This window comes from Meleagris gallopavo, chromosome 29, assembly GCF_000146605.3.
Source record: "Meleagris gallopavo isolate NT-WF06-2002-E0010 breed Aviagen turkey brand Nicholas breeding stock chromosome 29, Turkey_5.1, whole genome shotgun sequence".
In the NCBI taxonomy this organism is placed as follows: Eukaryota; Metazoa; Chordata; class Aves; order Galliformes; family Phasianidae; genus Meleagris; species Meleagris gallopavo.
Window position 1 is genome coordinate 692,328 of NC_015039.2, and position 23,419 is coordinate 715,746.

Here is a 23,419-nt window from a genome sequence, read left to right on the forward strand (position 1 = left end):
TCCTGCACACAGCAGGGGGTTGGAACCAGATGAGCATTGTGGTCCTTTTCAACCCAGGCCATTCTGTGATTCTGTGAGTATCTCAGGGGCTGCACCCAGCTCTGACCCCAGGCCCCAGCAGGGCTCTGCACTGCCGTCCCCAGGCACTGGCTGAGCAGTGCCACATCTTCCCCTCAGGGCCCACACTTCCATTGGGAGGGCTGGGAGCAGCCAGCAGTGACTCAGCACCACCAGCACTGTGCTGAGTCACCGCACACCACTGCTGGCTCTGGGAGGTGCTGAGCTCTGAGATGGGACCAGAACATCTCATCTTCAGCACACAGCTGGTGTGTGCCATGTGCCACCCAGAGTGACAGCGTGCTGGGGATGCTCTGCTTTCAGGTGCTGACGGCGTTCTCTGTGGCTCAGAACCAAAATGAGAAGCACCCATGGGTGATGTGCGTGGGGTTCCTCCGAGTCCCAGCTGAACAAAGCAGTGATGATTTTCAGTTTCCTGCAGAGGAGCTGAGCGCAGTGTTTGTCCCATTGGTGTGGACATCCATAGAACTTGCTGGCGTGTTCCTGCATGCTTGCACGGGGCATTCCATTTTAATGGATGACTTCAAGGGAGGAAGGATGATTTGGCGCATGGTGCTTCGTTGCTTAATTTTCCAAGAAGCACTTTTTCTGCTAGGAAGGGATTTAGGGAGAAAAAGTGCCACAGGAGAGTGGAACGGGGCAGAGGTTTGGCTTGGAGCCCCACTCTGGAGCACGAGCTGCAGTGGCGGTGCTGCTGGGACTGGCTGCAGCACAGGAACTCTGGGTTCTGCTGTCATAACCACAGGCTGTGCAGCCCTGTCCCAGCATCATCCCTGTGCAGGAGTTCAGGCATCATGTAATGACTTGCCTGAGCCACTTGGCCTCTTTTTTCCTCTCTTTTTTTTTTTTTTTTCCTTTTTTAATGAACAGTGATGCCAAAACAAACCTTTGATATCCTGACCGATGGCTGCTGTGCAGGCTTTGCACGGCTGCTGCTCACAGGGAGGGCACTGAGCTGTGCTTGGAGCAATGCAAACCACCCGTGGCCCTGAGCAGTTTGGGGCTTTGCTGAATGCAGGATGGGGTGGATGGAACTGAGCAGCGCTGTGCACACAGGAGCCCATCAGCATCTGTGGGTTCCATCCGCGGGTGGGGGCAGCTCAGCCGAACAAACTGTTCGTGTTGGCTCCTTGGCAGGTAGAAGAGTTGTCGTCAGCTAATGAGATTGTTCTCCAGAGCTCGTGGGGTTTTCTCTTCCTCTCTTGGAGCTGTCATATGAGAGAAAAAGAAGGCTGTGGGCTTGGACTGTGGGTTCCCACACTTGTGTTGGGATGATCCCTGCTGATCTTCACCCTGCAGCCTGGTTTGAGTGCATCACCTTGGTTTAAGCTCGTACAGGTGGCAGCCGTGTTCCGGATTGCTTATCTGCACAGTTTGCACAGCCCTGCAGCACCCGGCTGCTGAGCATGCAGGACCCAGCACAGCTCATACTGCTGGAATGCACGGACTGAGGTGCTGCTGTGCTCACAGCAGGGCTCTGTGTACATTACCTGCAGCCTTCAGGACCTAAAGGGAGCCTACAGACAGGAGAGGAATCAACTCTTGGAAAGATAACAGCAGGACAAGGGGAAATGGTTTGAAGTTGAGGGAGGGGAGATTCAGGTTGGATGTCAGGGGGAAGTTGTTTGCTGTGAGAGTGGTGAGGTGCTGGAACAGCTGCCCAGAGAGGCTGTGGATCCCCGTCCATCCCTGGAGGTGTTCAAGGCCGGGTTGGATGGGGCCCTGGGCAGCCTGGGCTGCTATGAAATGTGGAGGTTGGTGGCCCTGCGTGTGGCAGGGGGTTGGAGCTTTGTGATCCTTGAGCTCCCTTCCAACCCTGGCCGTTCTGTGATGCTGTGAGAGCATTGGGCAGTTTAACTCTGTCTGCCCACAGAGCTCACGGTGTGCAGCAAAGCGTTGGGGCAGAGCAGCGGTCCTGCAGAACAGGGGGTTGCAAACAGCAGCTGAGCTGGGTGTGTTTCCTTCAGCAGCTGAAGATGGGGAGAGCAATTGAAAAAGTTGGATTTGTGTCATCTAAATTGCATGTGAGCAGCGTGCATGGCTTTTTACCCACCTTCTCCCAGTGAGCTTTGGAGATATTGGCAGTGTTTCACCTTGCTGTCAGGACTGGCATTGGAGCATCTCAAAAAACAAGGAGAGAAAGAGGATGGGAAACCACTGCTTCAAATAAGAGTTGGTGTAACTGTGAGATTCCTGTTGGCATCTTGCTGTTGTTTGAGAGTAGTCACTGTGCCTGTATGGACACGAAGCATTGCGTTGTGTTCATGCTGCCAACCTTTGCCCCGGGGCTGCTGCCCGGTGGTAGGTAACACACGTGCAGAATTAATATGGATAATTGGCCCTTTAATAGAGCTGAGTGTCATATTTGAAATTGCTTTTGTGGTCTGTTGGCAGGTTGTGTCCTCGCTGGGATCTCAGGTGGCCATGGGAGCCCGGTCCTGCCGTGCCCCATTTGCTTGCTGCTGGTGCAGCGAGGTTTGGGCTTGGACTGTGGGTTCCTACACTTGTGTTGGGATGATCTCTGCTGATCTTCACCCTGCAGCCTGGTTTGAGTGCATCACCTTGGTTTAAGCTCGTACAGGTGGCAGCCGTGTTCCGGATTGCTTATCTGCACAGTTTGCACAGCCCTGCAGCACCCGGCTGCTGAGCATGCAGGACCCAGCACAGCTCATACTGCTGGAATGCACGGACTGAGGTGCTGCTGTGCTCACAGCAGGGCTCTGTGTACATTACCTGTTCAAAGGATAACTCCATCAGAGCACACACCCCTTCCTGAAGCAGCCAGAACCCACCTGGGGTTCAATCCCTTCCCCATGCTGCAGCGGGTGGCTGTGCTCAGAAGGCAGAACGCAGCCCACAGGTGCATGCTTTGTGCATTGGGAAGGACCCAGACCCATCCCAAGGACGTGCACTGATGTCACGTGGGAATTTTTTTTTCCCCACTGCCTTTCTCCAATCGTATTTAACTGCTGCTCTTCCTCCTGTGCTGCATGCACCATCCGGGCACGTGCTGTGTCCCCTAGCAGGCGGGTGCTGCCACTCAGCAGGTGGGATCAACCCTTCCATCAGCATCATCTGGAAGTCTGCAATGCTTAGAAAGAAGGGATCAGCTTCCCCTGCCCTGGCAGCAGGTGTGGGGCTGCAGTTCTGCTTTGCAAAGTGTTTGGAAAGAGATTCAAATTCAAGGTTTTACACTTTTATTTGTATGCTGCTGTTTAACAGAGTGGGCCAGTGCTGTTCAACGCACTCAGGTGCTCTGTAAGCTGGCGGAGGGAAGCAAAGGGAAGGCAGAGGTTTGGGAGCTCTCAGCAGCTTTCTGCCTTCCTCCTGCACTGTTCTTGGTCCCCAGAGAGCAGTGGTAAGGCTGCAGAGCCCTGGTGTGGAGTCCAAAGCTTGGGGAGGTCTGACGTTGGGTTTGACCTGCGGCTGCTGGAGTCGAATTGCCTTCAGCTTGTGCAACGAGAGTATGGAAGAAGTCAATTCCTGGAGAAATAATGTGCTCTGGAAAGGCTTGTGCTGAGCCAAGCACAGCAGGGGGCTCTTTATATGGTGAAATATGCCAGAGAGGAGAGCTCAGGCTGGTGGAGGTCATAGTGAGGCTGGGGAAGCCTGCAGGCTGCTGCAGCGATTGCTTATGGTGGTGGAAATGTGCCTTCATCTGCTGGCACCAAACTGGAGGTGCTGTGCAGGGCAGTCAGGGGGTTCTGCTTGCACCATGCAGGCACTGTGCTCTGCATCAGAAGCACTGCAGGGGGATGAGATGAGGAGGGAAGGGAATTGTTTTGTTCCTGAGTTCTTGAGTGCTGTGCAGTGCTGCATTTGCACGTGCGCTCTCTGCTGCTGCCTGTGTTGTGGTTTGTGCTTCCTGGGTAGTCTGAGCACTTATCCAACAAATCGGATGCTCAGGTTGTGTTTCTGTAATACGAGGGTTTCTAATGCAGGAGAGCAGAGCTGTGCATTTACACATACATTACTCTTTGTGTTCCCATCTGCCCTGCAGTTTGGTGGCAGTTTGGTGAGGTGGTGTTGTAACAGCTGACCGTAAAATGCAATGGTGTGATCCACACAACAGCTAAAGCACATTTCTGTGCCTGCTGGGCCGCGTTTGGTGCTTGCAGCAGAGAGCAAGCAGGTAGGAAGTCAGCTGAGGGCTGCAGAGTGTGTGGGCTCCCCGTGCACCCACGTGTTTGTGTGCTCTCACCTTCACTTCTCAGCCACGCAGAGAGGTGCAGCTCACTCAGTAATATCTGATGGTTTTTCCCAGCTTCTTTGTTTGCTGGGTCAAGCCACCTGATGCAGAAATGATTTGCCGCTGCTTGCTTTCCTTTGCAACACCTCCTTGCAGGGCAACAGCTTTTGCAAGGCACCGTGAGCTCTCCAAACACGGGTGCATTGTGAAGCTTGCCCCAGTGCCCCCACGTGCTCTGTGCTGGTGTCGGGGCGTATTTCATGCCCAATGGCTCCTTGCAAAGAGGGTGCAGTTTAGGAAAGAGGGCAGAGGGGTTTTGTTCCCTCCAGAACCTGCAGAAGTGGGTCTGGCTGCAGCCAGGTGGGACTGGAGCTGCTGGTTCAGCTGAGCGTGGAGTAAAACCTTACCGCTTGCAGGCAGAACTTCAATCGCTGGGTACCCAAAGTTGTTTTCGTGTTGCTCTGCAGAGGCATGGCTTTTACAGCACGTCTGTGGCCGGGCTGGTAGTCATTAGCAGTGGCTAGATGGTATCAGTCGTGCCATTCGGCGTGTCGCTTTTGATCTGCCTGTCAGTTCTGCTCGGTTTTCTGTGGGCTGTATAATTAAAGTCACACTCAAAATCATCCCCCCCCCCCCTCCTTCCCCTGTCTGTTTTTCCAGGAGACGAAGGGCAGAGTGGAGATGGGCAGCAGACCGTGCAGCCATCGTCAGTCGCTGGAATTGGCTCCAAGCCCACGTCTCAGACCTGGAATACCGAATCCGGCAGCAAACGGATATTTACAAGCAGATCAGAGCCAATAAGGTGAGCACTGCTGGGATCCAGGGGGTTCCCTTTCTGCCTCCTGATGGTTCTCTTTTGATGCAGTGGGGAATGTGTGTGCAAAGCACCGTCGTTTTGTGCCCTGCCTGCAGCTCTGGAAGTGTATTGCACAGCTGTGACTAATGGGATGCTGTTGGGCATGGGCTGGGTGCAGTCCTCTTCCACGGTGACATGAAGAGCAGCACCTCAATTAAAAGCCACTCTTTGGGTGCTGAACAGCAATTGCTTTTGCATGTGTGCTGCACTCCTCCATCACTCCACTCTTTCTTTCTCTTTGGGAATATCTGAAGATGGGGCTCAATGAGAGATCTCCTGGGGAGAGAATGGGGCTGTGGAGGAAGATGCTTCAGATGCTCTCTGATGGCACAGGCTTGAAGCTGAAACAGTAAAAAAAAAAAAAAGGACTCTAAGTGCTGACCTTTATGGCAGGAATTTTGTTTTCAAACTTGCTCTCAGACGGCAGGAAAGTGGGGGAGAGCAGAGAAGGGATGAGGCAGGAATGGTTATCAGGACTTGTTCAGGCGTGCATGTCTGAATGTCAGCCCTTGGAGGGAGGAATGCTGACTTTGTGGCAGGCAGGATCCTGGTGCTGCATCCATTTACAGATCCTCAGGAATTCAGTCCAGCAGGCTCTCTTCCTGAGATTTATGGTGTTCTGGTAGTGGCTGCAATGGGAAGAAAGGCACAGGCAGGGAAGGAAGGCTGTGGGTCTTTATGCAGCTATGTAGAAGAACAGGTTAAATGGTGAGTGAGGACTGTAAAGGGCAGAGGGGAGAGCATGGCTGTCTGGGTGGAATACAGCATCAGGAGGAGAGAAGGCAGCTTGTGGGAAGCAGTTGTTACATCCATGAATGAACCAGCATCAGAAGGATCTTCCGCCTTGCAGATCCTGCAGGGTGGTTGGGAAGTGTAAAACCCCAAAGGGCTCAAAATTTATTTGCTAAAAGTTAAGGAGAGGCAGAAAGGAGCAAACTCAGCTGATGAAGGAGGAGATGCAGTGCTTTCAGCACGTCTTGCGTGTTTCATCTAAGGTTGCAGTCTCCAGGTCTGAAGGGAGAAGAACATGACAGTGCTGTGTCAAAGTTAAAAGGTACATCTGATTTCAGATGCTCGGGATCTGGCAGTGGCTGTCCTGCCTGCAAAGCAAACAGCAGCAAGCAGCCACCATCCTGGCAGGGCTGCAGATCACCTCTTCATCGTGCTGCTGGCATTGAGCTCAAGGGTGCTTGGAAGGTGTGCTCTGGTTTTGTCAGTGGGGTAAGACATGCAGCAAGTAGAGGAGGTGAGAGAATGAGTACACACTTCAGCAGTGCAAAGGATCTTTTGGAATGGGCTTCAATTCCAGCTGTATGAGGACAGTCGTTGAAGACTTAGGAGACAGGTTGGTTTCTTCATCAACAGAACTCAGCTTTGGCTTCTTTGGCCAAGTATATAAGGAGGTTAAAATAAAGCCTCTGGAGGTGTTCAGAGTCACAGGAGCACTGATAGCAGAGGGATGTGCTGCAGCTTCCTTGCTTTCTGTTCTGAGTTCAGACCCAGTTCCTCACTATCCATGCAGGGGTGGCTGAGCTGTGCTGCAGCTCACTGGGGATGGCTCTGGGAGCAGCATAGAGGATGCAATGGCTTGCTTTCCTAGGGGGACTTTTCAGGTGTTTAATTGATTTTAGGCTTCCAGCCTCCCTCATCTCCTGAACATCCTTCGTAGATCTCGGAAAACTACAGGAAACAGTCATTCTGTTTATCCAGAAGCTGGCTGCTTGCTAATTGCTGGCCACGTACGGTTGTATTCAGTTAATGAATGATCTGTTTTTAAAGCAGTAATCTCTGGAGGATGAGCTACCAGCATTTTACTGGAAAGCCACAGATCTCTTGTACAGAAGAAGGTGTGAAGGCATAAGATGAACCCTGAGGGAGGTGGGATTGGTCCCATCCATGGTTTTGGTCATTGACACCATTGCGTGCAGGACTTTGGTTTTGTGGCCTTCAGGTTCTCCCAGCTGCACATTGCATGCTGCCTTGTTACGGTGCAGCTCAGACGAGGAGTAATTATCATGGTTTTGTTATTCTTTGTGTTGCTGAGCGAGGAAATAGTCCAAGCTTCACTTGGAGTGAAGCACAGACAGGACAGACTGTGTCAACCCAGACAAATCAGTGCTCTGCCACCGGGCTTTGCCCCGCCAGCTTTACAGCTTTGTTTATCAGCACTTATTTTCTTTCTTACTGAATTTGGTGTGTATGACTTTGAAAAATCTGCCCTGAGTGACGATTCTGACCGGGTGATTTTTGGCACCTGCTCAACCTTTGCTCAGAGCTGCAGCAGGTTGCACCGTGTGCTGTTCCAGCAGCCTCTTCCCTCTCTTTGCTCCAGCAAAGCATTCCTTCTGCTCTGCTGGCTGCAGCGTGCTGGGGCTCCAAGTGCAGAGCACGCAGAGCAGGGAAGGGTGGGATGCTGTGGCTGCCCAGGTTGGCCCTTCTGCCCGGGGCAGCAGTGGGTGCTCATGGGCTGCAATGTGTGAGCTGGCTTCAGCTGCCTCCGAGTTCAGCTTCGGTGTCAGGGAACTCCGGGCAGCCAGGGATTCGGTTTGGCATCACGTCTGAAGAATGCTGTGGGAATGCAAGCCTCTCTGCACTGTGGTTTTCATGTTTGTTTTCATCCCAAGGACGATGGATGCGCCGTTGCCCTGCTGGGTCCGAAGGAGCCGCGTTTCATCCACGCTCTGTTCCATCTCTTTCAGGGGCTGATAGTCCTCGGTGAAGCATCACCCCCTGACCCCGCAGCGGATGATGCGTCCCGTCCCATTAGTGCTGATGTGAAGCTGGAGCCCGGCGCAGAACGGCTGGTGAGTGCAGCAGTGCATGGAGCACAGCCCTCCTATCCCCCAACCCAATGGGATTTGTCCTTTGGGAATGCCAACCCACTGCTCTCCCCTCCCGGTTTACTTTGGGGTTAATAAATGATACGATTTAAACACCTTTTAGCACAGAGTTCCTTGGGGTACCTTTGTAATATGCATTAGCATTTTACGAAGCTTAAAAATCCTAACTAATCCTTCCCCTCCAGCAAAAGCACCTCAAACTGAGAGCAGCACAATTAGCAAGTGCTTCTGAAGATGTGACTATTAATATCTGCCTGAGCTTTCCCCCTTAGAAAGGGAACTAATGATTTCAGTGAGATGCTCTGGAAGCGATGCTGAGCGCCAGGTATTTATTATTTAATGCAGAAATGTAGGGCACGGAGCAGAGGCGGTTCGGGATGGCTGTGATTACTTTTGATCCTGAGGGACACACGGACGTATTATAGCAGAGGGTTCTGAAGCCGTGGTGTGGGATGGGGGGCACAAACCGGGATGCTGCCGGCCCTTCTGGGCCACCTGGGCACGCTGCTGGCTCACGTGCAGCCAACACCCCCAGCTCCTTTTTCTCCGTGCAGCTTTCCAGTCGCTCTGCCCCAAACCTGCAGCCCTGGATGGGCTTGGAGGTCCCTTCCAACCCAATCGTTCCGTGATTCTGTGCCCAGAATTCAGTGCAGATGATAGAGAGAAAAAAGCTTAACTGAAAACATCCGTAATATCGAACTTGGAGTGTTTTCTCCTCTCCCTAAGAAGCCTGTCAGGAGCGACAATAGAAACACTGTGAGCTCTGTGATTCGCAGTGGACCACAAGGGGTTATTCCAAGTGGGTGTAATAAAACATCTCCTCGCTTGACGTGGCTCTGAGATGCGTGTTTGGAGCCGAGGTCTTTAATTAGCAGATTAGCTCAGCCCAAACCTCTCGGCGTGGTGCAGAGCAGGAGGGTTTCATGCAGGACTGGGATCAGAGCAGAGCCACGGGGCTGGCACAGCATTACGCAGCATCTGCCTTTGAGCTGAGATGTCCGTCTGTCACCCCCCACCCCCCCCCATCCGTGCTTTAACCCAAAAAGCTCTCAGTGAATAATAAACAAGTGCTGGGACAGCGTGCTCCGATCCTCTGCAGGAATAGCTTGCACCAGGGAGTTGGCTGCCGCTGGGAGCTGACCTGTAAATAGGCTGATAACGGAGATGAATAATCAAATTGCAGGGTTAGGACGAAAATTTCCGTTCCTATCTAACTCAGGATGTTTATCTGATGGTACTGGTCTGTTTTCAACCTGGAAATGTGCAGATGGAAGAGCTGTGTCCCTTCTGGCTTTGTCCCTACACATTCTGGACACTTGCCATACACTCGGGCATCATCTCTGTATGTATAGGACAGAAAATGTCTACGGATTTGGTGCATAGGAAAGAACAGGCTTGCTTGGCCACTGCTGTCTGGTTTTGCTGCTCACAGCCATCTCGCTGCTGTTACTCATTTCCTGCTCGCTCCTTTTTCTCATCCCTTTCACTGGGACAGAAGCTCTTCAGACAGATTTTTATTACTACAGCCCTAGTGCTGCACAGATCCCATCTCTTGCAGGTCTTGGGGGTAACAGCAGCACAAAATAGAGTCTTAGAATGGCTGGGTTGGAAGGGACCTTAAAGATGGTGTGGTTCCAAGCCCTGCCAAGTAGGAAATCACAGAACACCCCACATTGGAAGGGACCCATAAGGATCACGGAGTCCAACTCTTAATAAATAGCTACTGAGCAGTAAGGAGCAACATGTGTGCAGAGCCAGCATAGTTACTGTCAAGTAGGTAGAAGTAGCTGGTGCTTGGCACCTTCTTTGAGCTGCTTCTGCCTTGCTGTACGTCTCCTCCTGAAGCAAATCTCCACTTCTCCTTGCTGTGCACGTGGCTGCCTGCTCTGCATGGAGGCTGGAGGTGTGAGCAGAACAGCTGCCCTGCGGCACCCATCCCTGGGGGGCTGTGCCTGGTCAGTCTTGCTCATAGGGGTGGAGTGTTGAGTCACAGCCTCGATCTGCTCACAGCCCAGAGACCATTCCTGTTGCATTAGGCTATCTCTTAGGCTGGAAAGCTGCTTATCATTTTGGAACTCTTCCCGCTGCTTAGAATTAGATTCTTCTGTTGTTTTTAAGGTGGGAGAGGTCTGCAGTGCAGAATAAGGGGAGGCAGTGCCTCCTGTCCCGATCCCAGCCCTTCACTTTTGGGTCTCATCCTCTCCTGAAAAGCTCCTTTGGCCAATGGGAACCTGGGCTGTGTGTGCTGGGGCTCTGGTTGGTGTGTGGGATGTGGCTGAGGGTCCTGGGAGGAATTAATGCTGCTGGCAGTGAGGGGCAAGGCTTTGCAGAGCGTGTCAGGAGATGTCTGCTCTCTGCTTCGGGAGATTTGGGAGGTGAATAATATTTTTGCCTGAAGATGGAAACGACATGAAGCAGTTCTTATTATCTGTTCATTGCTGCTCTTGCTAGTGGGGAAAAGCACCAGAAATTTTTAGTGACAGGTAAGAGATGTTGATGGAGTGTCTTGGTAGGATGTTGCCATGCTCCAAGGGTTTGTATCTGCAATAGGTGAAGATCTGAACCTGGGTTTTTTTGGGCACATGGGGGACGTTGCTGGGATGGAGTCGCAACAGCCCACCTGGAGGAGTACTGCTGAGGGGTGCTCTGTGCTCCTGGGCTCCAATGCAACCAGAAGCACGTAAAGCTGAGCCCATGACTCTCCCACGAGCCCCAGGTGTCCTGAAGGCTTTGGTGGCCTCCAGGCTCGGAAGCAGAGGAGCTCAGACTGGAGCACCGCGGTGGTTGGAGCTCTGCCCCTGTGAGCTGCAGAGCTCAGCTCTCGGAGTCACCCTGCTCCATGGGAGCCCCCCATTCAGGTACACCCCGACGTGCTGCGATAGGAGCAGCCTGGGATGGTGCTGATAAACGGATCGATGCTTTCCAGCTCCTCTGCTGCGTGTTCCTATCTCAAAAAAAAAAAGAAAAAAAACAAACCAACCCAGAGATCGCTCTGGATGAGAAGTTCCTCCTTTAAGACCTTTCCTGGAGGAGAGAATAAATACCACGTTTCCAAAGAGCCGATGAGTCACGCAGTGCCCTCCCACCCCGTGCCTCCAGCAGAGGCTGTGGGTGCTGCCTGGGGCTCAGCAGCCCTCAGCCAGAGGGCACAGCTCAGCCTGCAGCTGCAGGCACGGGGCTCCCAGTTGTGCCTGGGGCAGCCCAACAGCCTTGCATCCAGACAGGTGAAACCTCTTATTACTAGAAGCATAGGAAGGCCTGCAAAGTTCATCAAACAGGCAGCGGGCAGAAGTTCCCTGCTTTGTGCTCTTCTCTGGCTGAGTCAGGTCCCTGCTATGCTGGCCGCAGCCCTGTGCTGCCGTAGCTCGGTGCCGGTCCTTCGTTGAGCTGAAGAGCAATTGCAGGGGACGTGTTAATAGAAGCGAGGCTGACGCTGCTGGGAAGGAGCACAGGGTGAGCAGGGGGCTGACCAGACGTGGGGATTGATAAGTCAGTCCTTTTCTTTCGTCTTGTTTTTATTAGCACTTGAAATGCACCACCGCCCTTTGCCTGCGCAAAGGGGGAAACCCAGCTAGAGAGACACTGGCAGAGAGTGCAGGAAGTGCTGCAAGAAGAAATGACGTTTAACCCTGGGGGAGGGGAGGGGAGGAGAGTCTGAGAGCAAAGGGAGCTGCACGGAGGTGCCTGGGGCAGCAGCTTGCTGCACTGTGCTGGCACCAGCTCCATGGAGAGCAGCGATGCTACAGGCAGGGCTGCAAAGCCAGCATCTGCTGGCAAGCAGTGTGGCAGTCCTCTGCTTCCCCTGCTGCTGTTTGCCAGCGAGTGGGGCTTCTGCCTTGCTCAGTATTTCCATGCTGCAGTCGTGCAGGAGCTGCTGCTCACTGAGGTGAGGAGGGTTTGTCTGCTTTTCACACCCCAGGCAGAAGGAGAGGTGCGTGTCTTGCACTTTGTTCCTACTTGCTTTCTTCAGACAAAAAGGTGTTTCCAGCACTGTGTGCATCTGACAGTTCTGGTTTTATGGAGTTGGCCTCTTCAGGCCCTAAAACCACAGCCTTGTGTGCATTCTAATTGGGAAGGTCTTGAGAAGTGCTGCTCGGACTGTGTTGGCACAGGTATTCGGTTAAAGCACAGACTCAGTTCTGCAGGCTGTTCCCTCGCCCCCCACCTTTCCTGCAGCACCGACTGAGGCAGAGCTTGCAGCCTGGGGTTGCAGCACAGTTCCAGCCCTGGGAAGCAGCCCATGAGCTGTGCAGGTGGTGAGGAGCTTTTCTTTTTGCACTGTTGAGACAAAATGCTGAAATCTCCTTGGAGTCCTCCAGTGAGCCTTCCTGCTCTGCACTGGTTGCCCAAGGGGAGTTGTTTCTCACGTTGGGAGTGCTGTCATGCACCCATCCTCCTGCTGGAGCTGCTCCCTCCCAAGTCCTTACCTCTGTGTCTCTTGTTGCACACCGTCTTCTGGAGCCTTGTCTCAGAGTTCTGCAAGGAAGCCTGAGCTACAGTGCAGAATCCGCAGCTGGAAACTGGAATAAGAAAACTGTGGCTGTTACGGATTTCCACAAATGAATGTATCATCTCTCTCCTCCTTCCCTAGAGTGTTTCTGGATCCCAGCCCTTGGACAGCTCGGGTCTTTCTGCTGCAAGTACTCCTGAGTCCCATCCCACCAAGCCCTGTGGAGCACCAAGACCTGTCAATGGAGTTATCAACACGTAAGCTGCTTCCCCAGTGCAGATAGAGCTCCATTTTTAGGATTGCAACCCAGCCTGTAATGTGCTGTTAGTAACTGGGTGGGTGATGGTATGAATGGTTTCTTTTTTGGAAATAAAATAATAATTCAGTAGTGAATCGTGCTTGGAAGCAGTGTTGGAGGAGATCTCTTGCTTGAGGTTTTATGCAGCATTGTTTTCCTGAAAATGGAATTAAACAGAGCTGTGTTTACATGGACAGGCCCTGCAGGCAGTGAGCATGTTCAAAACTGTTTCTTTATGAGTATTTTTAATACATTTGCAAATGGTGTGATCCAGAGATTAGAGGCCTGCTTGCAGTTATTCTGCAGAAAGATCTGCAAACCATTGGCCTGCTTTTGTGGAGGTACAGAGGACCCCAAATCCCATCGATTCCATCGGGAATGAGGTTCTCTGCGTCGTTTCTCCAGGTTGCTTTTGCTAAGAAAGTCTCAAAGGGCAGGAATACAAACAAGCAAAGGCAATTCTCCTGTGCTGGGGGATGATGTCAGGGTTGAACCGTGTGGTGCTTGGAGGTTCTGGCAGTGGCTGCAGAAACACGTGCAGTGCACCTTGGGCAGGATGCTGCAGTGTGGGCACATACAGAAATACCCATGGACTTGCTCGTGCCTACAGCTGGAGCACTGCAGGCCGTGGCACAGCCCTCTGTGTGCCTGTAGCCTTTCAACTTCAGGGCATCAGGCCACGGGGCTTTGAATGTTTTGCATTTTTAGATGTGAAACAGTTGTAAAATAGAGGTGGAAAGGCTCTGTGGATGTGGAGTTGTGCTGGTATTTAGAAGGTGGCATCGTGCATCGGTGCCACAGCAGGGCAGGGATGCGCATGTGGGCAGGAACCTCCTTGGCGTGTGAAACAGAAAGGTGGAGGTTGGCATTGCACTTCTTGGTGTCACTGCTGAGGGCTGTTGGAGGGCTGGTTCCCAAGCGTTGATCAGAAGCTTACGTCTCAGCTTAAGGTTTGACCCTGTCTGGTAGCACTGGGCAATAACGTTCTCCTCCTTCTTCTCTTCAGTCTTCAGCCTGGCCTGGCAGAACACGCTCAGGGAGATGGCCAGGAAGCTGAGGAGCTCTTGCATAAAAAGCAGAGAATGAATGTGGTCTCTTCAGCTTCAGATGGGACGTGTGTGGCCGCCCGCACGCGCCCGGTGCTCAGCTGCAAGAAGCGACGGCTGGTCCGACCCAGCAGCATTATGCCCCTGTCCAAAAAGGTGAGTGCTGCTCCCGTCTGCTTCTCTCTCCTCTGCTCCTCTGTGTAGCACCAGCTCTGCACCAAAGGAGCTCCACACCCGGTAGTTGATCCGCTCTGCTTTGCACGAAGTGATCTCTGTTCTTTGGGAGTGTTTGTGGTTACAAAGAGGGGAGGGAGAGCAGCCCAGTGACGCTTGAGGGGCTGTGGGAGAAGCAGAGGGGAAACAAAGAAGCTCTTAATTTGCTGAAGGTTTCTGTTAGCTGTCGTCAGTGCTGGATTCTGACACAGGGTTTTCTTTTCAGAATCCACCTGTCCTAAGGTAAGCCCCAGGCCAGGTGGTTCAGCCTGGTAAAATGGGAGCAGCTGAATGAAGCAGTGAAAAATCAGGTATAGGAAACACTGAGAACAGGAATTCACACAGGCCCATTATTAACGTGTTATTTTGTGCTCCTCCCCGTCTTCCCTTGCCCACATGCAGAATTCAGTTCAGCAGAAACAGAGTTTATTCTCTGAGCATCCTGTGTGAGGACAAACCATGCTTCATCCTTCTTAACTTCCTTTAGGAGTGCCATAAGCTGTCAGTTGGAGAATAGATGCTTCGAAATTGAGGGAATAAGGACGGTTTTTTTTGTGCGTGCAGCTCTTAGGATTGCAGAACTAAGGATGGCACAAATCCACTTACTTGTATTTGAGTCAGAAGTGTTTCAAGTCAAACTTAATTACCACGAAGTTTCAGGGTTTCTCGCTCTGTGGGGGATAGGGTTTAAAGAAGCTCAGAAGGAAGCATTCTGCTGAGCAAAACAGATTCTTGGCCAGCTGAGTTGGCTTAAAAGTAGGAATAATCAGTTCACTGGGGGTATTTCTGTGCTTTTACCCTCATTGAGGAGGGTTTGGTTCATTTTCCATCACTTCTCTCATTCCAGCTCCCTCCTCCAAGCTGCTTGCAGCCCTTCCCAGTTGTACTGTTATTTGCTAAGGCTTTTGGATATTATCTCTTCCATCATTCAAGTCATTAGTGGAAATTATCTGAATAATACCAGACTCAACAGACTTCACAGGATCTGATTTGACTGATCCTTTCATTTCAGTGGGGGTTCGTTGGTTACTGACTCTGTTTCACATCCAGTTGTGCATCTGCACCACCGTGGCTTCATATAGAGGAGGTTTATATAAAGTCTGCAGCTCTGTGAACTGAAGGTCCCTCCTGGTTTAGGGGCCAAGACTGAAAACCTCTCCTCCTCGCTCCATGAAGACATCCCTGTAGGAGTCAGCTCTTGGCACAGTGCTGGTTCCCTGGCTTGTCTGAACTAGAAGAGGGTGTTTTTCCTCTCTGACAACAGAATTGTGCCGTCTCATGGTTTTATAAATGAGGTTTTCAGCCTAGATAAACACTTTTAATCAAATTTCGGAGATGTTGTGTGCGGGCAAGTCGTTCTCAGCTGTGTGTATGCGAGCTCCAGACTGAATCAACAGGTTTGCTGCAAGGTGTTGCAAAGAATCGGGACTTATTTGATGGGGCAGCACGCAAAGAGAGCCCCGTGAGATGCTGAAGCTGTGTGTCCCCTTGCCCAGGTCCATCGGAACAGCCTGGCTCGGTGCAGCTGTGACGTGAGCCCCTCGTGTGCTCTGTGTGGTGCCCGCAGCTCCGCGCCGCTGGACATGCAGTACGACGCGCCGCTGCTGGAGCGCCTGTCCCAGCTGGACTCCTGCATCCACCCCGTTCTGTCCTTCCCTGATGGTGAGCGCAGCGAAGCAGGGCTGTGGGGAGGGATGGGGGGTCACGCTGGGTGCTGACGTGGGACACCAGGGGTGTGCGGGGCTCGAGGAGCTGTGCAGCCTTCATCCCGAGGAGGTGAGGGTGTGCTGGATGCGATTGAGACCAAGCTCTTCGTCTGCACCTGGTTTTAGGAGCAGAGCATTTACTGCAGCAGAAGGCAGAGCATTGGTGGGGCCTGAGAGTCCGTGTCAGTGTCGTAGAACCACAGAATAACCTGAGCTGGATGGGGCCGTAAGGATCCTTGCGTCCAACTCCATCACCATCCAAACATCAGACCGTGGTGATTGGTGGTCACAGACCTCAGCAGAGCTTTTTTATCTGTGTAAAACCACTTGTGGGTTGGTGGAAGCTGCAGGACGTTTCTTTGACCTTGTATGGAGTTGTCCATGATCTTGGGTGGGTCAGAGGGTACAGGAGGAAGGGATGTTCCCATTAAGCTGCCGCTGCTCTGACCGAAACCTATTGGCTGCATCATCTGCTGTCCACCCGTCATCGTTTTCCTCCGACCACAGCAAGCAGGAGTGCAGATGATAGGAGTGGGCACTCTTGCAGGAGAGCTGGGATGTCAGTAGGCCAGGGCAGAGGTCTCCCTGGGGAAGGGGATGGCTGCCGGGAGGGGTGGAGTTCTGCTGTTTGTGCTTGGGTTGGGTTAAAGCCTTGGGCTCATGTGCACAGATGGAGAAATCCAGCTCTGCGCAGACTTTGTGCAGCAGCGTGGAGCGCACGGCGTGGCTGGGAGCAGGCTTTCACCCTCTTCCAAAGCTCTCTGTCCCCTCTCTCTTCTCCTTTTTCTGCTTGGTGTGATCTCTAGCTGGGAGTTTGGGGATGATGTAATAACCTTGGTGGAAGGATGTGAGCTGTGCTGGGCTCGGTGCTGTTGCCATCTGCCGGCCCTTGGAAGCTCTGCACCGTGGCTGTGACCATGGCAAGGGCAACACAGTTTGTTTGCCTTTTGTCTTCGTGTTTTCAGCTCCTTTCAGCCTGACCCATCCTTCCAAAGATGTGTCAGGTGCTGGGGGTGGAATGAATTTCCAGGAAAAGGCAGGAGATGAGCAAAGAGGCTGTGTTGTCCTTGGTGGCATCCTCAGGGACTGCTCTGAGCCCTCCCTCCCCACTGGGATCTGTCTCTGCAGACTATCAGTGGTTGAAGAACTGCTCTCACGCTTTGCTGCCCAAATGGTTGGGGCTCAGTGAGAGCTTTAACACCAGAGTCTTCTAAACACTGCTGCCCTGGCTTTTTGCTGAGCACCAGGTTCCCCTGTCAGCGACTGCAGCCCTGTTTGCCTGTCCTGGGGCTTTCCAGCCTCTGGAATGGGTGGGAAAGGATTCCCATCTCAGCTGCTGAGACTGCCAGCAGGGCTCCCATCCCTTCATGCTGCCCTCTGAGGTCAGACAAGTCCTCAGACAAGTCTGCAGTTCCCAAATGCCACAGCAGCTCCGAATTGCGGTGCTGGCCCCTCTGCAGGGCTGGCAGGCAGCTCAGCTCCTTGTGTGGGCTCTGGGAAGGTTCCTCTCTGCTCAGGGTCGCTTCAGAGTCCCTGCAAAAACATTGTGTGAGATCTGGGGGAGGGACAGTGCTGCTGGGGGAGTTTGCTGGTCCAGCTGATGGTTTTCAGAGCTGACAAGAAAAGCATCAAATAACCCCATTAGTGTTCCACCCTTCAGCTGAGGTCAGGAGAGCACATTTGGGTGGGATTGGGGTGGAAGGAAGCTTCAGGAATGTGGGCCAAAGGAGTGTGTGCCCCTCTGCAGTGTGCAGCGTGGTCTGAAAAGGCAGCATGGGCTGGGCTGAGTGCTCTGGGTGCAGCTGGGAGCACAGTGCTTCCATGGGCCCTGAAGTGTGCTTGTTTGGAGCAGCCTTGGTTCCATGGCAGATGCCCTGCCAGGCAGATGAGCTTCACACCGTACCTACCTGGCTTCTGGCCTGACCCAAAATGGAGGAGTTAAGCTGAATGTCTCTGTTAAGCTGAATGGCTCTGTACTCCTGTCGCTGTGATGAGCTGAGATATCCCAGAGCCTTGGAAGTCAGGTCACAGATAGCAGAATGGAGTCACGTGCTTTTTATTCTCCTGCCAGGATATTCCTGGGTGTGAACTGTGTGTTACTGTGCTTCTCTCAAAGAGCTTCAGGTTGGAAATGCTGGATCCTCACACAGCAGCTCCTTCACAGCATCACAGAATGGCCAGGGTTGGAAGGGAGCTCAAGGGTCACGAAGCTCCAACCTCTCTGCCACACGCAGGGCCACCAACCTCCACATTTCATAGCAGCCCAGGCTGCCCAGGGCCCCATCCAGCCTGGCCTTGAACACCTCCAGGGATGGACGGGGCATCCACAGCCTCTCTGGGCAGCTGTTCCAGCACCTCACCACTCTCAGAGCAAACAGCTTCCCCCTGACATCCAACCTCAATCTCCCCTCCCTCAACTTCAGACCATTTCCCCTTGTCCTGCAGTTATCTCCCCTTTCATAGAGTTGACTCCCCTCCTGTTTGTAGGCTCCCATCCTGAACACATAGGCAAACCTGGCTGCACAACGACAGCCCTCTGTTTATTGGGGCAGTTGTTGCTGGGGGTTGGGAGGTGATGATGGAACCGCAGCTTCCTGGTGCACGATTACTGTGAACTGCATTTGCTTTCCCTCCGCAGACGTGCCGACCAGCCTGCACTTCCAGAGCATGTTGAAATCCCAGTGGCAGAACAAACCCTACGAGAAGATGAAAGCTCCCAAAAAGCTCTCGCTGAAGCACAGAGCCCCCATGCCCACCAGCAGCCTGACTGACCCAGCTCGCAAGGACCGCCACAAGCTGGTGAACTCCTTCTTCACCGCAGCCAGTAAGTTCCCCCAGCCCTGCTGTGTGCAGAATTGCTCCCCTGCTGTCGGTAACCCCAAAGCAGTGCGATCCGGGAGGAGAGAGGAGGATGGATAGCCTTCAAGTGGAGCCTTTGGGGCCGAAGGGGTTTGTGTGCAGCTGGTCCCGGCTGTAGGATCCCTCCTTGCCCAGTGCCAGCCGTGCCCATGCAGAGCTCTGCCCGTCGGTGCCGCAGCATCGCTGCGCCGCTGCGTTCCGTGCCCGCAGAAAGAGAGGTGAAAACAGGCGTTTCATGGCTCTTTCTCTGTTCCCCTCCTCAGAGCGCTCACAGCACAAAACCCAGGCAGACAAGGCACACAGGCTGCCTTTAGACGATTTTATGGCCGTGCCCAAGGCCGAGAGAGCGCCTGAGCGCTCGCTTGTCCAGCCTCCCGCCCATGACAAAAAGCGATTGCGCGACTGCTCATCTGAGAGGAGTGAAGGTAGGCTCCCACGGCCAGGGCTCTCGGGGGGAGCTTGGGCTTTGCTGCTCATCAGCCTCTCTCCCCCTCGGAGGAGAGGGAACGCACTGCTTCTGGGCCTCCTCACCGCCCTTGTGCTCCGGCTGCTGCTCCCTGCGGGCCCTGACCAGCTGTCTGCAGTCAGAAAACGCTTCTCTTTCCTGCAGGGTGCACCCCAGCATTGGCCATTTCTGGCAGAGACGGTCCTTTTCTCCCCTCCTTCCTGCCCCCCACCTTTTTTTTTCGTGCTAACGCGGCTCTTTGTTTTTTTTCTCCCTTCCCACACAGTGCTGAAGCATCATGCAGACGTCGGTGGCCCGAGTTACCTGGCAGCAGCTGCGACCCATGCACCTCACAGCCCCATAGCACGGCAGCTGTCCGCCTCCTCGGAGGGCTCTGCTCCCACCAGCACGAGCTCCCAGGGCACCTCCGGCACGGCTGTAAGTATTGGGGTCTGTCTGGAGAGCTGCTGAGCTTGGCTCTGTGCTCCCCAGCATCTGGAGCTCAGGGCTCGGTGTTGCCTTGCTGGTAGTGGAATTGTTGGCTCTCCTCCTGCTCTGGCTTTGGGTCTGCTGTGCTCCTGGCTGTGCACAGAGCCAGCTGCAGCGACAGGTTCACTGTCAGTTCAGTAAGTGCTGGTAAATGTTCCTGTTCCCAGTAGTCCGCTGGCTTTGCTCCACGTCCGGATTTTGGTTACTGAAGTTGTCAGGGGATGCCAGGAAACAGAGAAGAAGAGCTGAGCACCAGCAACGTAGAGCTGCTGACACAACAACAGCTCCTGCACTGGGACTCTTCCCCTTCCTGGCCTTTTCTCCATGTGCTGGGCTGTAAATTGGGCTGGGGATGGGACTCAGCTGCCATTATACCTGGAGTTCAGCCGTTGCTGGGCTCATACTGTGTGCTGAGACAGCCTCAGCCTCCCAGAAAGGATGACAGCATTTGGAACCTTTGTGGAGCTGTGTCTGGAAGCCATCAGCAAGCAGGACCCAGCTCCCTCCTGCTCTGTTCAGCTCTGAAGTGTGTGCCCCAGGAAAGTTCCTGGCCTCTGTGTGGCACAGCCTGTGCTGGGAATACAGGGTCTGGGGGCTCAGAGCCCAGCGTGTGCCTCGGTCCTTGCTCTGAGCTCTGGGGCTGCCACCTCCAGCTGGGTTCTTTCCCAGAACAGTTTGCTGTTGCATCATCAGCTGTGTTGTCAGTGAGGTGGGTTGTAATGCTCAGGGGGGCTGAGACTCCAACCAGCAGCAGCAGCATCCCTGGAATGAGCCAGGTGTTCTGGAGACAAGGACGCTCCTCCTCAGCAGCCATAGCATGTCAAGATGAAATCTGTTCGTGCTTCCTGCACTTGATCTTCCTTTCTGCTCCTTTTGCCACTCTTCCCTGAGCCCATTCAGAATAGCAGGGTTACAGCATGGTGCTGGGCAGCGATGCTGGCAGCTCCTTCCTGGATGCTGATCTTTAGCACCTGGCTTCTTCCAGCCCCAGAAGCCAGCTGTGCTGCCCCAGCAGCCCTGAGGTGTGGGCGTTCTGCATAGGCTGCTGTAAGGCAGGGCGAGGTTTGGGTCTGGCTTTGGTGGTTTTGCTGTACCTCCCAACGTGCACAGCTTTGCTGCAACTTTTGGGATTCCTTTGGGGAGGTGGAGGGAGCTGCTTTGAGCTGAGAGGTGCGTGCATGACAGGAGCTGCAGCTTCCTGCACTGTGACTCGCTGTGCTTTTGCAGTTTTGCCTGTGGCTGCCCAGCAGGTTTTGCTTCAGAAACGATGGTCCCCATTGCGTGCTGCCAGTCCTACCAAAGCCAATACCAGCACTTAGTGCAGGTTGAGCTCAGGGTTTAATGCAGGAACACGGCTGCTCTGGGACGTAAAAGCATCAGTTAAGGTTTCAGAAGGGGAGAGGCTCTGCAGGAGCTTCCCGCTCTCAGCTTCACCCGTGGGGACAGCAGTGCTGGGCTCAGAGCCTGGAGCATCCCATGTCTGTGCCCCAGTGCTGCTCTCGTGGCTCAGTGGAGGTTTGGGGACAGACAGGCAGGAGAGCACCCAGCGTTCAACCCAGCTGGATAAGCTAAGTGTGCAGCTTATTTCTGGCTTGGAAAACCTGTCCTGGTTAAAAGCAGGCTGCAGATGGAAGCTGTTCTAGAGCAGCTGTCACAAGCCAGGATGAGCTGCTGGTCCCAGCCCTGTGCTGACCCAATCAGAGCTGTGCTGAGGGTCCCACTCCCACTTCACATTGGGGAACTGAGCTCTGTGGGGCTCTTCTCTCCCCTTTCAGAGCTGTTTCCATGGGGGAGGCCTTCCAGCAGGCAGTAGTGAACTCATTTCCAGCCCAGATCTCTGTTGTTCCTTTGTCAGTGGCTCGCCATAGCAAAGCCTCCGGCCCTTTCTCATGTTGTTCTTGTCTTCCCGTTGCAGCAGCCGAGGAGGAGGAGAGGGGAAAGTTCATTTGATATTAACAACATTGTCATCCCGATGTCTGTCGCCGCCACAACTCGCGTGGAAAAGCTGCAGTACAAGGAGATCCTGACGCCCAGGTCTGTGCCCACGAGCTCAGCTTTGGCTCAGGGCTCTGCTCCAGGGGCTGCAGCTGCTGGGGAGGAATGGGGCTTTGGGAGCCTCCCGACCCTCACACTGAAGCTGACTTAGGGAACGTGTTGTCTTGGTGCCTGAAAGCAGCTGCTCCACGTGGGGCTGGCTGCCAGGGGGGTGAGAAACGGTGCTCTGATGGCAGCGTGGGGGTTTGGGGGACAGATGTGGCTGTGTGGCTTAACGCCCAGCCTGCGTGTGTGTTGCTTGGTGTGATTTCCTCCAGCGGTGGGGCTGCGCCGTGACTGACTGCACTCTGATGTTGTGTTTGCAGCTGGCGTGAGGTGGACATCGGCGCCCTGAAAGCCAGCCCTGATGAAGACAACGAGGAGGTGAGAGCTGCCCCATTTCCCACTGGGTTTGGTGGCAGTGGGGGAGGCACCCTCTGGACATCACCAATTTACTTTACTGGAAAAACTGCACGCAGGTGTGCATTCGACATGAAAAGCCCCTGCCTGAGCCCTGTGCCGTTCCTCCCACAGATCGAGGACTTGTCTGATTCAGCCTTTGCTGCTCGGCACAGCAAGTGTGAAGAGATGGAGCGAGCCCGGTGGCTTTGGAGCACGAGTGTGCCCCCCCAGCGGCGGGGCAGCAGGTACAGCAGCACAGCTCTGCTTCTCATCCCTTACACACGTGTCCTTCCTTTCCTGCCATCACTCAGCACTTCGTTCCGCTGCGGTGTCTTCTCACGAGTGGGTGTCTAAAGCAGCGTGCGTTTCAGCCGTCCTCATCTGACAGAGCTGTGTGATGAGATTCACTCTTTTCTGTTTGGTTTCTGATGCTTTGGTTTGATCTGCTGTGCTCTTGCTGAAGGATCGCAGCTGCGTGCAGCCCCGCAGCGATCTCCTCACTGCAGCCGTGGCTCTGTGTGGTCGTGCTGCAGTGCAAGCAGGGCTGAAGTTCGCGTTGGCTCTGGCTGTGAGTGCTTCCAGGGCTGGAGGCTCCCTGCCCTGTGGTGGCTGTGCAGAGCCCTGGGAAGAGGCCCTGCCGTCTCCTTTCCACGCAGCAGTGTGGTCCCACCTTCAGCTCAGGCAGAAGGAGCTCCTCCTGCTTCCCCCATCCATCCCAGTAGCTCCCAGTGACCCCTCCTGGGCCACCAGCACGTTCCCAGTCTGGGTCCCCAGCAGGGGTGGAGCTGTTGCTGCTGCTTCTCAGCCCTGCCTGGGCTGAGCAGTGCTGCTGAGCTCAGCTTCCTTAGTTCTGCTCTGCGGTGCTGTAGCAGATCTGAGCATCTCGTGGTCTTTTGCCCTACGGACCAGACAGATTTGTTTTATCCCTGTAGCAGCTTCTAACTGCACCTTGGCACTGCTTCCACGTCGCCCGCAGCACTGCAGCTCTTTGCTTAGCACGGCTCAGCCCAGATCCTGTGTTCCAATGAACATTTTAGCCCAGGTAGATTTTGGAATACAATCCTTAGCAGTCCTGGATTGCTGCTTTGCAGCTGGAATTCGCCTTGAAAAGATGCATGCAGGCATGGGTGTGACTTCAGCGCTTCTTCATGGCTCGCATCTGAAGCCTGGTGCTTTGCAGCGCTCCTCCCCCCACGGCTGCTGGTGCTTCTGTGTCACCGATTCCCACCGTTGGCGCTCAGTGTCGCACGGAGGGGCTGTGATGTCACACTGATGGTGTGGATGCATGGGACGTGTTTCCTCTGGGGAGCTGCAGGATGCCTGCAGGCTCGGGGGGGGCTCGGTGTGAGCTGTGCTCCAACCCCCGCTCTGTGCCAGCCCTGCAGGCACACCTGGGTGATGGGGGCGATGGGGGGGACACAGAGCGATCTGGGTAGTGGAGCTGAGCCAAACCTTGCACCCGTTTCCCCCCCAGGTCCTACAGATCGACGGACGGACGGACAACCCCTCAGCTG

The 23,419-nt window shown here is 54.0% G+C and overlaps 1 protein-coding gene across 1 annotated transcript in view; it reads left to right on the forward strand.

The window, feature by feature from the left end:
- The first annotated feature begins 2,054 nt into the window (after nt 1–2,054).
- Nucleotides 2,055–23,419, forward strand: part of KANSL1 (KAT8 regulatory NSL complex subunit 1) — a 21,986-nt gene continuing 621 nt past the window's right edge. The window contains exons 1-13 of the mRNA XM_031557029.1: nt 2,055–2,102; nt 4,782–5,069; nt 7,823–7,927; nt 12,555–12,670; nt 13,718–13,913; nt 15,467–15,632; nt 18,315–18,500; nt 18,799–18,960; nt 19,267–19,418; nt 21,385–21,503; nt 21,830–21,887; nt 22,038–22,150; nt 23,380–23,415. Of these exons, the coding sequence (XP_031412889.1) occupies nt 2,055–2,102; nt 4,782–5,069; nt 7,823–7,927; nt 12,555–12,670; nt 13,718–13,913; nt 15,467–15,632; nt 18,315–18,500; nt 18,799–18,960; nt 19,267–19,418; nt 21,385–21,503; nt 21,830–21,887; nt 22,038–22,150; nt 23,380–23,415 (1,745 nt within the window). The remainder of the gene's footprint in view (nt 2,103–4,781; nt 5,070–7,822; nt 7,928–12,554; nt 12,671–13,717; nt 13,914–15,466; nt 15,633–18,314; nt 18,501–18,798; nt 18,961–19,266; nt 19,419–21,384; nt 21,504–21,829; nt 21,888–22,037; nt 22,151–23,379; nt 23,416–23,419) is intronic.